The sequence below is a fragment of the Entelurus aequoreus genome, linkage group LG11, assembly GCF_033978785.1.
Source record: "Entelurus aequoreus isolate RoL-2023_Sb linkage group LG11, RoL_Eaeq_v1.1, whole genome shotgun sequence".
NCBI lineage: Eukaryota > Metazoa > Chordata > Actinopteri > Syngnathiformes > Syngnathidae > Entelurus > Entelurus aequoreus.
The window spans coordinates 18,485,896-18,500,800 of record NC_084741.1 but is presented as its reverse complement, the minus strand read 5'-3'; the positions used below and the strand labels follow the sequence as shown (position 1 = coordinate 18,500,800).

The following is a 14,905-nucleotide window of genomic DNA, read 5'->3' as shown; positions in this document are numbered from 1 at the left end:
TAACGATAGCAGCATTCCCCTTGACAGGAAGTGCCCTCACCTCGCCGTGATTGAAGAAAAAACACGCGATGGTAACAACGCCGCCCAGCCGGCTGCCGCTGGAGAGGGAGCGCACAGATAATCCTTTTGTTAGAGCGTTCCGAGATCTCAACAAGTTATACTATCACGCAGACATGACGAGTGCAACGGACCAAAACCATTACCTGAGGTAGGCGCCGTACAGGAAGAACAGGCTCAGCATGGCACCGTTCAGCAGGAATACACAGGCCACGTAGAAGTAGGCCGGGTCGCCCATGCCTGACAAACACCATACACACATATCAGTACATACGTTAGCAAGCATGTGTTGTCATCTTCTGTCGTGAAGTACATAAAACATGATAAGCAATACTCGACTTTCCATGTACAAAACCCAAAATCAGTGAAGTTGGCACGTTGTGTAAATGGTAAATAAAAACAGAATAAAATGATTTGCACATCCTTTTCAATTTATATTCAATTGAATAGACTGCAAAGAAAATATATTTATTGATCAAACTTTTTTTGCAAATAATCATTAACTTACAATTTAATGGCAGCAACACATTTCAAAAAAGTTGGCACAGGGGCATTTTTACCACTGTGTTACATGGCCTTTCCTTTTAACAACACTCAGTAAACGTTTGGGAACTGTGAAGTTGTTGAAGCTTTTCAGGTGGAATTCTTTCCCATTCTTGCTTGATGTACAGCTTAAGTTGTTCAAAAGTCCGGGGGTCTCCGTTGTCGTATTTTACGCTTCGTAATGCGCCACACATTTTCACTTTGCATCAGTCCATCTTAGATGAGCTCGGGCCCAGCGAAACCGGCGGCGTTTCTGGGTGTTGTTGATAAATGGCTTTCGCTTTTCCTGGTTGAGTTTTAACTTGCACTTAAAGCATACTTGCCAACCTTGAGACCTCCGATATCGGGAGGTGGGGGGTGGGGGGAGGGGGCGGGGCGTGGTCGGGGGTGGGGGTGGGGCTTGGTTAAGAGGGGAATATATTTAAGCTAGAATTCACCAACTCAAGTATTTCATATATATATGTATGTATGTATGTATATATATATATATATATATATATATATATATATATGTATATATATATATATATATATATATACATATATATATATATATACACATACATATATATATATATATATATACACATATATATATATATGTATATATATATATACATATATATATATAGCTAGAATTCACTGAAAGTCAAGTATTTCATACATACATACATACATATATATATATATATATATATATACATACATATATATATATATATATATATATATATATATATATATATATATATATATATATATATATATATATATATATATATATATATATATATATATATATATATATATATATATATATATATACAGTGGGGCAAAAAAGTATTTAGTCAGCCACCCATTGATTGTCAATGGGTGGCTGACTAAATACTTTTTTGCCCCACTGTATATATTATTATACATATAAATAAAGGAAATACTTTAATTTCAGTGTTCTGGAGGCTATCCAGTAGATGGCAGTATTGTCCTGTTTAAGAGTGTCACAACATTGCTGTTTACGGCAGACGAACTGCTTTAAGGTAGACTAAACGTGACTGCTGTTGTTGTGTGTTGTTACCGCGCTGGGAGGACGTTAATGAAACTGCCTAACAATAAACCCACATAAGAAACAAAGAACTCGCCCTCGATCATTCTACAGTTATGACGTCATTGGGCAGGCAAGCTGTTTATATTGTGGGAAAGCGGACGTGAGAACAGGCTGTCCCCACTCAGGTCCGCATTGAGCTGGAGGGGGCGTGGCCTCCAGCTCCGACTGAATACCTAGAGTTTGTCGGGAGAAAATTTGTGCCGGGAGGTTATCGGCAGAGGCGCTGAATACCGGGAGACTCCCGGTAAAAACGTGAGGGTTGGCAAGTATGACTTAAAGATGTAGCGACAAACTGTAGTTACTGACAGTGGTTTTCTGAAGTGTTCCTGAGCCCATGAGGTGATATCCTTTACACACTGATGTCGCTTTTTGATGCAGTACCGTCTGAGGGATCGAAGGTCACGGGCATTCAATGTTGGTTTTCGGCCTTGTGGCTTACGTGCAGTGATTTCTCCAGATTCTCTGAACCTTTTGATGATATTACAGACCGTAGATGGTGAAATCTCTAAATTCCTTGCAATAGCTGGTTGAGAAATGTTGTTCTTAAACTGTTTGACAATTTGCTCACGCATCCTTGTTTGTGAATGACTGAGCATTTCATGGAAGCTGTTTTTGTACCAAATCATGGCACCCACCTGTTCCCAATTAGATGTTTGATAAGCATTCCTCAACTTTTTCAGCCTTTTTTGCCACCTTTGCCAGCTTTTTTAAAACATGTTGCAGGCCTCAAATTCCAAATGAGCTAATATTTGCAAAAAATAACAAAGTTTACCAGTTCGAACATTAAGTATCTTGTCTTTGCAGTCTATTCAATCGAGTATAGGTTGAAAAGGATTTGCAAATCTTTGTATTCTGTTTTTATTTACGATTTATACAACGTGCCATATTCACTGGTTTTGTGTTTTGTATTATTTCAGCATGCATCTGTATGAACACTTATTACCTATTCGTGTCCCCGGAAAAAAGTTACATGATTTGGGTTATCAGGGTTTTTTGCAGATCGAATTTAATGCTTTTTAATTCCTTTTTTAATGGGACTTAAAGGCCTACTGAAATTATTTTTTTTTATTTAAACGGGGATAGCAGATCCATTCTATGTGTCATACTTGATCATTTCGTGATATTGCCATATTTTTGCTGAAAGGATTTAGTATAGAACAACGACGATAAAGTTCGCAACTTTTGGTCTCTGATTAAAAAAAGCCTTGCCCCTACCGGAAGTAGCGTGACGACACCGGAGGAAGGACTGCTCACATTTCCATAATTGTTTACATCAGCAGCGAGAGAGATTCGGACCGAGAAAGCGACGATTACCCCATTAATTTGAGCGAGGATGAAATATTTGTGGATGAGGAACGTGAAAGTGAAGGACTAGAGTGCAGTGCAGAACGTATCTTTTTTCGCTCTGACCGTAACTTATGTACAAGGGTTCATTGGATTCCACACTCTCTCCTTTTTCTATTGTGGATCACGGATTTGTATTTTAAACCACCTCGGATACTATATCCTCTTGAAAATGAGAGTCGAGCACGCAAAATGGACATTCACAGTGACTTTTATCTCCACGACAATACATCGGTGAAGCTCTTTAGCTACTGAGCTAACGTGATAGCATCGGGCTTTACTGCATATAGAAACAAAACAAATAAGTCCCTGACTGGAAGGATAGACAGAAGATCAACAATATTACCAAACTCTGGACATGTAAATACACGGTTAATGCTTTCCAGCTTGGCAAAGCTTAGCAATGCTATTGCTAACGACGCCATTGAAGCTAACTTAGCTACGGAACCTCGACAGAGCTATGCTAAAAACATTAGCTCTGCACCTACGCCAGCTCTCATCTGCTCATCACGACCCGTGCTCACCTGCGTTCCAGCGATCGACGGTACGAAGAAGGACTTCACCCGATCACCGATGCGGTTGGCGGCCCGGAGACGGAGGAAGTCAAGGTGAGGTCGTTCGGCTAGCGCGTCTGCTATCCTCAAAGTCCTCCTGGTTGTGTTGCTGTAGTCCGCCGCTAATACACCGATCGCACCTACAGCTTTCTTCTTTGCAGTCTCCATTGTTCATTAAACAAATTGCAAAAGATTCACCAACACAGATGTCCAGAATACTGTGGAATTTTGGGATGAAAACAGACCTTTTTTGTATTGGATTCAATGGGTCAGAATACTTCCGTATCAACCATTGACGTCACGCGCATACGTCATCATATCTAGACGTTTTCAACCGGAAGTGTGGCGGGAAATTTAAAATTGCACTTTATAAGTTAACTGGCATGTGTTGCAATGTTAAGATTTCATCATTGATGTATAAACTATCAGACTGCGTGGTCGGTAGTAGTGGGTTTCAGTAGGCCTTTAAAAAATGTTTACGCCCATGTCCTACTGAGAGTTGGTATATATATATATAGTGAAATGCTTACAATTGTCTGTACAGACAAAATTGATTGATTTAATTGACAACATTCACATTCGGTGTTCATCGGCCGCAGACAATAGCCAAATAAAAGGTTTCGCCGGTCAATCACCACGCTGTACTCCCAATAAAAATGATTACATGTTTATATAATCAAAATAAATTGTGAATAACAATGTTTTCCATAAATGGTATACGCCTGTGTAGCTGGGCCATATATACAGTATATTGGTAGGACTTACTCCCTGACAACCTTTAAAAAAGTTCTGCATACCGAGGGTACAGCTCAGGCTTTTAGCTTAGAAGCTAGCACGCTGCACTCTCATTGGAAGGACCCAGGCTCAAGTCCCGAGCTGACCAGAAGTAGGGGCTTAACCTGGCGAATTACACCCGGGAAAACTATAACTATTCCTACAATGAATTGCAGATAAACGACATAATTGCAAGCAATATATTGTGACCAAATTAAGCATTAATGTAATTATAATATATAATAATAACAATAATGCAAGTAACCCTTTCAAATGCAATAAACAAATTTGTCATTATTGTAGGATTTTTTCCACTATTGTAAGTAGAAGGTCAAGAACTTAATTATCCTGAATAAGTACCCAAACAAAAGCTTTGCACCAGCGTTCACTAATAATGACTAAGAAAAACAAAAAGGTCACGAAAACTTCACACATCCTAAAAGACATTATAAAAGACAAAATAAAATAAAGTAAAATAAAATGAATGATGCTTTAATTTATTTTCTGTTATCCCTAACACGTTTCATGTTTATTGTTTCTTTCTGGTAGTTTTGTTTCAATTTCTTAAATACTGCTTGAAAATAGAGAAACAATATTTCTTCTCCTACAGTTTCCAAGCAATGTGTACATTAAAAGTGACCGTTGTTTCAAAATGAGAAGTTCCAGCTCCATCATTAAAACGTTAGTTTCGCTTTGGGGTTCACTACAAGCACTACTACACACAGGAAGCTCTCTCTCTAGTCAACAAGAGTTGTGGTTGCTCACACAGGAAGAGAATTGCCAGTAGGTACCACACTTCCTTGTGGTCTACATAACATGTAATGGTGGTTCTTTGGTCAAAATGTTGCATAGAACAATTCCATGGGCAAACAGTTAGTAAAAACCGCTAGAAAACAAATACAGTGTAAAGTTTCCATCAACAATCTTTTTTTCAAGTGAACATTCACTACGTTTCCATGCACTTAGTCTGATTTCTAAAATAGTTTGATTTATTGTACTTTCACACCTACACGTGTAAGAGATCTGGTTTTAAATCACATTATCCACGTGTGATAGTCTGGTTTCTCAAAAAAAATGAACACGATCGGATTAAGGTGTTTTCATGGGTTGTAGGATGCTTAGTTAGAGCCGAACTACTGTAATTTCCGGACCATAGGGCGCACCGGATTATAAGGTGCACCGCCGATGAATGGTCTATTTATGATCTTTTTCATATATAAGGCACACCGGTTTATAGGGCGCACTAAAGGAATCTTTTTTTTTTTTTTTCTAAATGTAAAACACTTCCTTGTGGACTACATAACATGTAATGGTGGTTCTTTGGTCAAAATGTTGCATAGATGAAGTTTTACAGATCATCTTCAAGCCGCTTTCTGACAGTCGCTTCCGGATGCACCTTTTTGTGGGCGGTCTTATTTGCGTGGCTCACCTTCGGCAGCGTCTTCTCCCCGTCATCTTTGTAAGAGCGGTGTAGCGTGCAAGGACGGGAGTGGAAGAAGTGTCAAAAGATGGAGCTAACTGTTTTAATGACATTTAGACTTTACTTCAATCAATAACGGAGCAGCATCTCCTCATCCGGAAACAACAACAACCACACTGGAAATGTGTCCCGTGAAAAACCGTCCAACCGGAACTCTAATAACTAAAGTTCCTTGGGTGAATAATGTAAACTCACTACAACGGTATGTTTTAGCGCTTTCATGGAGAGTTTACTGACAGATATAAGTAAGAACTTTACACTACTTTATATTAGAAATGGTGACAGTGGAGGATGAATATCCCATAACAAGAGGATAGAGAAAATGAAGAAGCTTATCGACTACGGTGTCGCCACGGACTACAAAGGCGGACGCGCGCAATTTTTCAGGATTTATGCAGATCCCAAATACAAATCAGCAGGTACCAGAAGGTAAGAAATGTTGCTTTTGCATAATATTGCGAAACAAAACGCCAGATAATATGTCTTACCTTATACACACACCATAATAATACTCCTATGTTTAATGCGCAGACATTCCATCAATGTGTGTGGCTTCATAGCTTACCAAAGTCGTACTAAAACATTTTGATTGATTTTTGAGCGCTGGGTGTAATGTTCTATATTTTCAATGGAACATATAAAATGTTGGTGTTGTTTACCCGAGTCATATTGCCATCACATTGCAGTCTACACGTATCTCTTATGTTTGACTGCCATCTACTGGTCACACTTATTATTACACCATGTACCAAATAAAATTGCTTCGAGGTCGGTAAGCAAAACCAGAATCATTCCGTACATTAGGTGCACCGGGTTATAAGGCGCACTGTCGAATTTTGACAAAAAAATAATAATTTTAAGTGCGCCTTATAGTCCGGAAAATACGGTAGTTTGTTGTGTCTATACAGATGGCAAAGCTAGAATGTCGTCTCCTTTGCAAATAGGTTAGGTGAGTGAGTGGTGCAGCGTAGTCGGAGTTGAATGTAAGCCTGGGCAGCGTTACATGGAAGACAGCATGTTCTCTCTACGTCAGTGATGAATCCAAAGGAATAGCAGGAGTTGCCAGAATAAGGTTCTCGACAAAATTCCTTAGGGATTCCGACTCTATATTTTTTCTTTTGAAGTTTACTCTTGAAGCGTTTCCCCAAACAAAGATGGCCGCAAACTACATGTTGTTTAGGACTTAATTCCTGAGGACTGACACTTGTTGTTCCTCTCACAAATCCACTCTGTGTCGCAGAGAGCATCTCTATTGCATCACATTTATGTAAACACTGACTAATCAATAAGTGAACTTCTACCCCCACATTGTTTACACTTTGCAAACAGGCGTTTGTGTGCAATAAAACCACTTTACTTGCTTGACTCATGGCTTTCTTCCTGCTACTGTGCCTTTGGTAGTACCTTGACGGTGTGCACACTCACAGTGTGTGTGTGTGTGTCTGTGTGTACATAAGCATTTTTGGAGATCACACAGGGTCTCCATGGCGACTGTGCGTACCTTCACAACTGTCCACAGGCGTCAGGCCTTCTCCTCTATTGATGGACCAGCACATCTTGGTAGGAATGCCAAAGTAAGCCATGACACCAGTGTACATCCGGTACCAGCTGGCCAGAACCACCTGGGGTATGCAGACACACAAACACACACAGGTTCAAAAGCTTTGTTTGCAAACACACACTCCAAAGTCTACTGAAGGTACTCCTGGAACATACTGATTGATTATGTTAGAATATATATTGAAATACACTGTGTACAGTTTTAAACTCAAATGTTTAAAGCTGACGACAGGCTGTCTGTCTCTCCTGACCGGTCAAGTGGACTCTTCTTGTTGTAAAAACATCATGAAAGTGTTATTGCTATTCCTGGTCACTGTACATGATGGTAAGAATGTTGACTATCTGTGTCTCATAAACTCAAAACTAATATTAATATAAGAATTACACATCCTATAGTTCATTTTTTGGACCATAGTGCGCATTGGATTATAAGGGGCACTGCTGATAAGCGATCTATTCAGGTCAATTTTCATACAAAAGTTGCACCGCATTAAAAAGCGCATTAAAAAGCGCATTAAAAAGCTCATATTATGATTTTTTTCTACATTTAAACCACTTCCTTGTGGTCTAAATCAGTGTTTTTCAACCTTTTTTGAGCCAAGGCACATTTTTTGCGTTGAAAAAATGCAGAGGCAGACCATCAGCAGAAATCATTTAAAAAAACGAAACTCAGTTGACAGTAAAAAGTCGTTGTCGCATATGTTGGGTATGACTTTAAAGCATAACCAAGCATGCATCAATATAACTCTTGTCTCAAAGTAGGTGTACTGTCACCACCTGTCACATCACACTGTGACTTATTTTTAGTTGTTCGCTGTTTTCCTGTGTGTAGTGTTTTAGTTCTTGTCTTGCGCTCCTATTTTGGTGGCTTTTTCTCTTTTTTTGGTATTTTCTTGTAGCAGTTTCATGTCTTCCTTTGAGCGATATTTTCCGCATCTACTTTGTTTTAGCAATCGAGAATATTTCAGTTGTTTTTATCCTTCTTCGTGGGGACATTGTTGATTGTCATGTCATGTTCGGATGTACATTGTAGACACCGTCTTTGCTCCACAGTAAGTCTTTGCTGTCGTCCAGCATTCTGTTTTTGTTTACGGTGTAGCCAGTCCAGTTGTAGTTTCGTTCTGAATAGCCTTCCCTAGGCTTCAATGCCTTTTCTTAGGGGGCACTCACCTTTTTATTTATTTTTGGTTTAAGCATTAGACACCTTTTTACCTGCACACTGCCTCCCGCTGTTTCCGACATCTACAAAGCAATTAGCTACCGGCTGCCACCTACTGATATGGAAGAGTATTAAACGGTTACTCTGCCGAGCTCTAGACAGCACCGACACTCCACAACAACACATCATTTTCAGACTATAATTACTGGTTTGCAAAAAATATTTTTAACCCAAATAGGTGAAATTCGCTCATCTCCCACGACACACTAGACTGTATCCCGCGGCACAGTGGTTGAAAAACACTGGTCTAAGTAACATGTGATGGTGGTTCTTTGGTCAAAATGTTGCATAGATAATGTTTTACAGACCATCTTCAAGGCACTTTCTGACCGTTTCTTCATGATTACGCCGTTTCTTATCCACACACCTCCACTTCGACGGCGTCATCTTTGTTGTACCGGTAGTTTTTAGCGCATCCATAGCGAGTCTACTGACAGATGTAAGTTAGAACTCCACGATGCTTTATGTTAAAAACAGAGACAAGAGGATAGAGAAAAAGAAGGAGCTTTTTGACTACGGCGTCATCACGGACTACAATGGCGAACGTGCGCACATTTTCGGGTCTTATGCAGATCCTAAATACACATCAGCTGGTACCAATAGGTACGAAAAGTTGGTTTTGAAAAAGATTGCCATACACAACACCAGATAATATGTCTCCTAATATGTGCCATTTTGGGGTCCTTATACACACACCCTAATAATACCTGTTGAAGCACAGTACGTCTGACTATGGTAGCCGTAATACTCAGCGTTCCATCAAGCGGTGCGGCTTCGTAGCTTACCAAAGTCGTACTAAAACACTGACATATTTTTAAGCGCTGTGTGTAATGTTCTATATTCTCAAGGAAACATCAAAGTTTTGGTTTTGCTTGCTTACAGGTACTTGCTGGTGTCATTTATTGAACAGGCATCAACTTGCTGTTCAAACATCTCTCCTATTTGTGACTGGTCACACTTATAATTACACCATGTACCAAATAAACTGCTTGGAGGTTGGTAAGCACAGCCAGAATTAATGCGTGGCGCGAAAGGATTTTGGGTGCGCCTTATAGTCTGAAAAATATGGTAGGTACACAACTAAATCTTATCAACCAATGGCTCAACAAAGGCGCCTCCTGAGGGCCATGTTGTGCCAAAGCCACCTGGACTACTATTCCATGGACTCGCCCCCTTGTTTAGAAGACTCGCTTGACCATGAATGTGTTTGTCTTGACCAGATGGACTTTTTTTGGTCTCACAGAACGAAGAATTATCGATCAGGGCTCAATGCTCTCGGCAGTAGCTAGCTGATTGTTGATTGACACCAATGCTGTCATTTTCACTTTTGCTGAATAAATGTTTGATTTTTCAAGAACACCTAGCCTTGACTGTTCAATCGAAGAATGCGGGTAGTGTCTAACAATTCCATGGGCAAACAGTTAGTAGAAACCGCTAGAAAACAAATACAGTGTAAAGTTTCCATCAACAATCTTTTTTTGAAGTGAACATCCACTACGTTTCCATGCACTTAGTCTGATTTCTAAAATAGTTTGATTTATTGTACTTTCACACTTACATGTGCAAGAGATCTGGTTTTAAAGGCCTACTGAAACCCACTACGACCGACCACGCAGTCTGATAGTTTATATATCAATGATGAAATCTTAACATTGCAACACATGCCAATACGGCCGGGTTAACTTATAAAGTGACATTTAAAACTTCCAGGGAAATATCCGGCTGAAACGTCGCGGTATGATGACGTATGCGCGTGACGAAGTCAGAGTAACGGAAGTTATGGTACCCGTAGAATCCTATACAAAAAGCTCTGTTTTCATTTCATAATTCCACAGTATTCTGGACATCTTTTGCAATTTGTTTAATGAACAATGAAGGCTGCAAAGAAGACAGTTGTAGGTGGGATCGGTGTATTAGCAGCGGACTACAGCAACACAACCAGGAGGACTTTGTTGGAGCGCTAGCCGCGCTAGCCGCCGACCTCACCTTGACTTCCTACGTCTCCGGGCCGCCAAACGCATCGGGTGAAGTCCTTCGTCCTTCTGCCGATCGCTGGAACGCAGGTGAGCACGGGTGTTGATGAGTAGATGAGGGCTGGCTGGCGTAGGTGGAGAGCTAATGTTTTTAGCATAGCTCTGTGAGGTCCCGTTGCTAAGTTAGCTTCAATGGCGTCGTTAGCAACAGCATTGTTAACCTTCGCCAGCCTGGAAAGCATTAACCGTGTATTTACATGTCCACGGTTTAATAGTATTGCTGATTTTCTATCTATCCTTTCAGTCAGGGGTTTATTTTTTTGTTTCTATATGCAGTTAAAGCACGATGCTATCACCTTAGCTCGTAGCTAAAGCATTTCGCCGATGTATTGTCGTGGAGATAAAAGGCACTGAATGTCCATTTCGCGTTCTCGACTCATTTTCAAGAGGATATAGTATCCGAGGTGGTTTAAAATACAAATCCGTGATCCACAATAAAAAAAGGAGAGTGTGTAATCCAATGAGCCAGCTTGTACCTAAGTTACGGTCAGAGTGAAAAAAGATACGTCCATCACTGTCTCTCAAGTCCTTCACTGTAACGTTCCTCATCTACGAATCTTTCATCCTCGCTCAAATTAATGGGGTAATCATCACTTTCTCGGTCCGAATCTCTCTCGCTCCAATGTAAACAATGGGGAATTGTGAGGAATACTAGCTCCTATGACGTCACGCTACTTCCGGTACAGGCAAGGCTTTTTTTTTTATCAGCGAGCAAAAGTTGCGAACTTTATCGTCGATTTTCTCTACTAAATCCTTTCAGCAAAAATATGGCAATATCGCGAAATGATCAAGTATGACACATAGAATGGATCTGCTATTCCCGTTTAAATAAAAAAAAATCATTTCAGTAGGCCTTTAAATCACATCATCCACGTGTGATAGTCTGGTTTCTCAAAAAAAACGAACACGATCGGATTAAGGTGTTTTCATGGGTTGTAGGATGCTTAGTTAGAGCCGAACTACTGTAATTTCCGGACCATAGGGCGCACCGGATTATAAGGCGCACCGCCGATGAATGGTCTATTTATGATCTTTTTCATATATAAGGCACACCGGTTTATAGGGCGCACTAAAGGAGTCATTTTTTTTTTTTTTTCTAAATGTAAAACACTTCCTTGTGGTCTACATAACATGTAATGGTGGTTCTTTGGTCAAAATGTTGCATAGATTATGTTTTACAGATCATCTTCAAGCCGCTTTCTGACAGTCGCTTCCGGATGCGCCGTTTTGTGGGCGGTCTTATTTACGTGGCTCACCTTCGGCAGCGTCTTCTCCCCGTCATATTTGTTGTAGCGGTGTAGCGTGCAAGGACGGGTGTGGAAGAAGTGTCAAAAGATGGAGCTAACTGTTTTAATAACATTCAGACTTTACTTCAATCAATAACGGCGCAGCATCTCCTCATCCGGAAACAACAACAACACTGGAAATGTGTCCCGTGAAAAACCGTCCGACCAGAACTCTCTAATAACTAAAGTTCTTTGGGTGAATAATATAACTCACTACACCGGTATGTTTTAGCGCTTTCATGGCGAGTTTACTGACAGATATAAGTAAGAACTTTGCACTACTTTATATTAGAAATGGCAACAGCGGAGGATGAATGTCCCATAACAAGAAGATAAAGAAAAAGAAGAAGCTTACCAACTACGTTGTCGGTACGGAGGCGCGCAATTTTTCAGGATTTATGCAGATCCCAAATACAGATCAGCAGGTACCAGAAGGTAAGAAAAGTTGCTTTTGCATAATATTGCGAAACAAAACGCCAGATAATATGTCTTACCTTATACACACACCATAATAATACTCCTGTGTTTAATGCGCAGACAATCCATCAAGCGGTGCGGCTTCATAGCTTAACAAAGTCGTACCAAAACATTTTGATACATTTTTGAGCGACGTGTGTAGTGTTATATATTTTCAATGGAACATATAAAATGTTGGTGTTTGTAGCGGTAAAGTCCTAAACTATTACTGCTACTGGTTGTCGAATATAACTGAAGCTAGTTTAGACATGTGCAGCTGGTTAATAATTGATGTCCAGAATTGTGTCCATGTTTAACAAAAATATTTATTAACATAGTCACGTAAATCAAACTCACTTTGTAACAAAATCGAAAAATAAATGGGAGCAAAAAAATACTAGCCTGGCACAGTCAAAAACTGTTGCGCCTCCACTCAGCAACACCTGAGCAAGATCCAAGCCCCTCCCTAAGTAGACTGGCACTTGGCTTTGAGCCAACCCCTTTAGTGACGTCATGAATTTGACGGACAGAAAGAGTATATGGCTCTAACAGTGTTGTTTACTTGAGTCATATTGCCATCATATAGCAATCTACACATATCTCTTATGTTTGACTGCCATCTACTGGTCACACTTATCATTATACCATGTACCAAATAAAATTGCTTCGAGGTCAGTAAGCAAAACCAGAATTATTCCGTACATTAGGCGCACAGGGTTATAAGGCGCACTGTCGAGTTTTGAGGGAAAAAAAGGATTTTATTTGCGCCTTATAGTCCGGAAAATATGGTATTTGAGAAATCTGACCAATTTAGTGCATAGATCTTTTCATCAAATCTAGGAGCGGGCTCGTGTTCCAAGACCAGGTCTTCTATTTGATATTGTGAGATCAAAACTAAAATGATGACAGCAAGCATAAAAATGGGTAATATGAAGCTAAAACTGACCTCTGGGTAGAGATTGAACCTCTTGAGGGTGTTAATGACCAGCGGATACTCTGTCAGCCGATCATTCATCACCATGTGCAGGCCCTGCAGGAAGGAGGGTGCCTCGATGATAGTCTTGTAGTACGAGTAGTACAAGCCCTGGAATCCAAACGAGACATTCACAATCCATTAAAGGAATCAAGTACAAACAAATGTGTATTTTCATGCACTGGCCATGACAGCAACGTGCCTTTTCATTTCAATATGCCTAACCTCAGCGTATGCGTTTCCTGTTCACCCTGGACAGTGTAACACATAACTGGGCAAATTAAGGCCAGGGGGCCGCATACGGCCCGTTAAGCTTTTCAATCTGGGCCGCTGGACATTCACAAATATTTTTTTGGGTTCTTTAAGATGGAAACTGTAGCTGCCATTATGATGTGCAGTGATGTTTTCAAATGACCGTAAGTCTTGAACTGTACAAAGTATTTCAATGGTTTGAATCTGTGCTTTTCCATGATATACTAGTTACTATGGTAATCTATATAGTTACTATGGTAATCTAAGTCACAGCAGCTCAGACCAGGCACCAAGCAGTGTGGGTGGGGAGCGTTTCCAGTGTTTCCAGAGCAGCCAGCCTGAAATGCGGGTGTCAGGGACAGACGCAGAAGGAGATTTTCACAACAAAGTTTTAAAGCTTAGTGATATATCAGATTGTAGGTTTTTTTTTTACCCTTCGCGTTCATATTTAGCCGTTTGTTGCATTTTTGTTGCGTTTTTGTTGCGTTTCACTTGATTGTAAAATATGTCGATCGAGAGGAGGTGTGACGTTTGTATGTTGTCAATATTCAGTGTTTTATCATTCATAGTTAATATTGTAAATCCCACATTCTGGGTGTCTCATTCAGTAAAAAAATTTAAAAATTCCATTCCGTTTTTTTCCAGGTGGTCTGTCATAACGTTTTTAGCATTCAATCAGACATTATTGTGAGGTTTTGTATTAGTGTTCCAAAAAAAATCAGATATACCGGCCCCAAGACACATTTTTTTTCTCTAAATTTGCCCCAGAGGCAAAATAATAGCCCAGGCCTGGCGTAACAGTATTGTTGCAGATCTTAAATAAGATAAGAAGACTTTCAGCACGATGCAGTACATTCATAACCACGGCCAACCATCATAGTATAAACATTCTATTCCCTGACAGTGTTTGATCGCAAGAGATTGTGCCACAAATAAAAATACAAATGACCATTTCTGTCCGGAAAGCCATCTCCTTCTCCAGGTTGGACAGATGTGAGAAGTGTCGGTCGTTCTCAAAGAGCTGTGCAAGGTGACACCTGAAGGTGGAGGAGAGACTCACGATTACACTGGAATATATATATATACATACATACATACATACACACATATACACATATATACATACATACACACATATATACATACATACCAGTGTTTCCCACACATTCATTTATTTGTGGTGGCCCGCCACGAAAGAATTACGTCCGCCGACAACTAAAAAAATATAAAATAAAATAAAAATTAAAAAATGTTGGTTTTTTTTGTCCT

The 14,905-nt window shown here is 39.9% G+C and overlaps 1 protein-coding gene across 2 annotated transcripts in view; it reads right to left on the bottom strand.

Moving 5' to 3' along the window:
- dpy19l1l (dpy-19-like 1, like (H. sapiens)) overlaps positions 1 to 14,905 on the bottom strand; it is a 49,738-nt gene that overhangs the window by 28,675 nt on the left and 6,158 nt on the right. For both annotated transcript variants that reach the window (XR_009827837.1, XM_062064148.1), the window contains exons 3-7: positions 14,586 to 14,673; positions 13,358 to 13,495; positions 7,359 to 7,479; positions 204 to 297; positions 41 to 98 (exon numbers count right to left, since the gene is read on the bottom strand). Coding sequence is in view for 1 of the 2 variants with exons in the window: in XM_062064148.1 (XP_061920132.1) it covers positions 41 to 98; positions 204 to 297; positions 7,359 to 7,479; positions 13,358 to 13,495; positions 14,586 to 14,673 (499 nt within the window). In the remaining variant the exon portion in view is untranslated. The remainder of the gene's footprint in view (positions 1 to 40; positions 99 to 203; positions 298 to 7,358; positions 7,480 to 13,357; positions 13,496 to 14,585; positions 14,674 to 14,905) is intronic.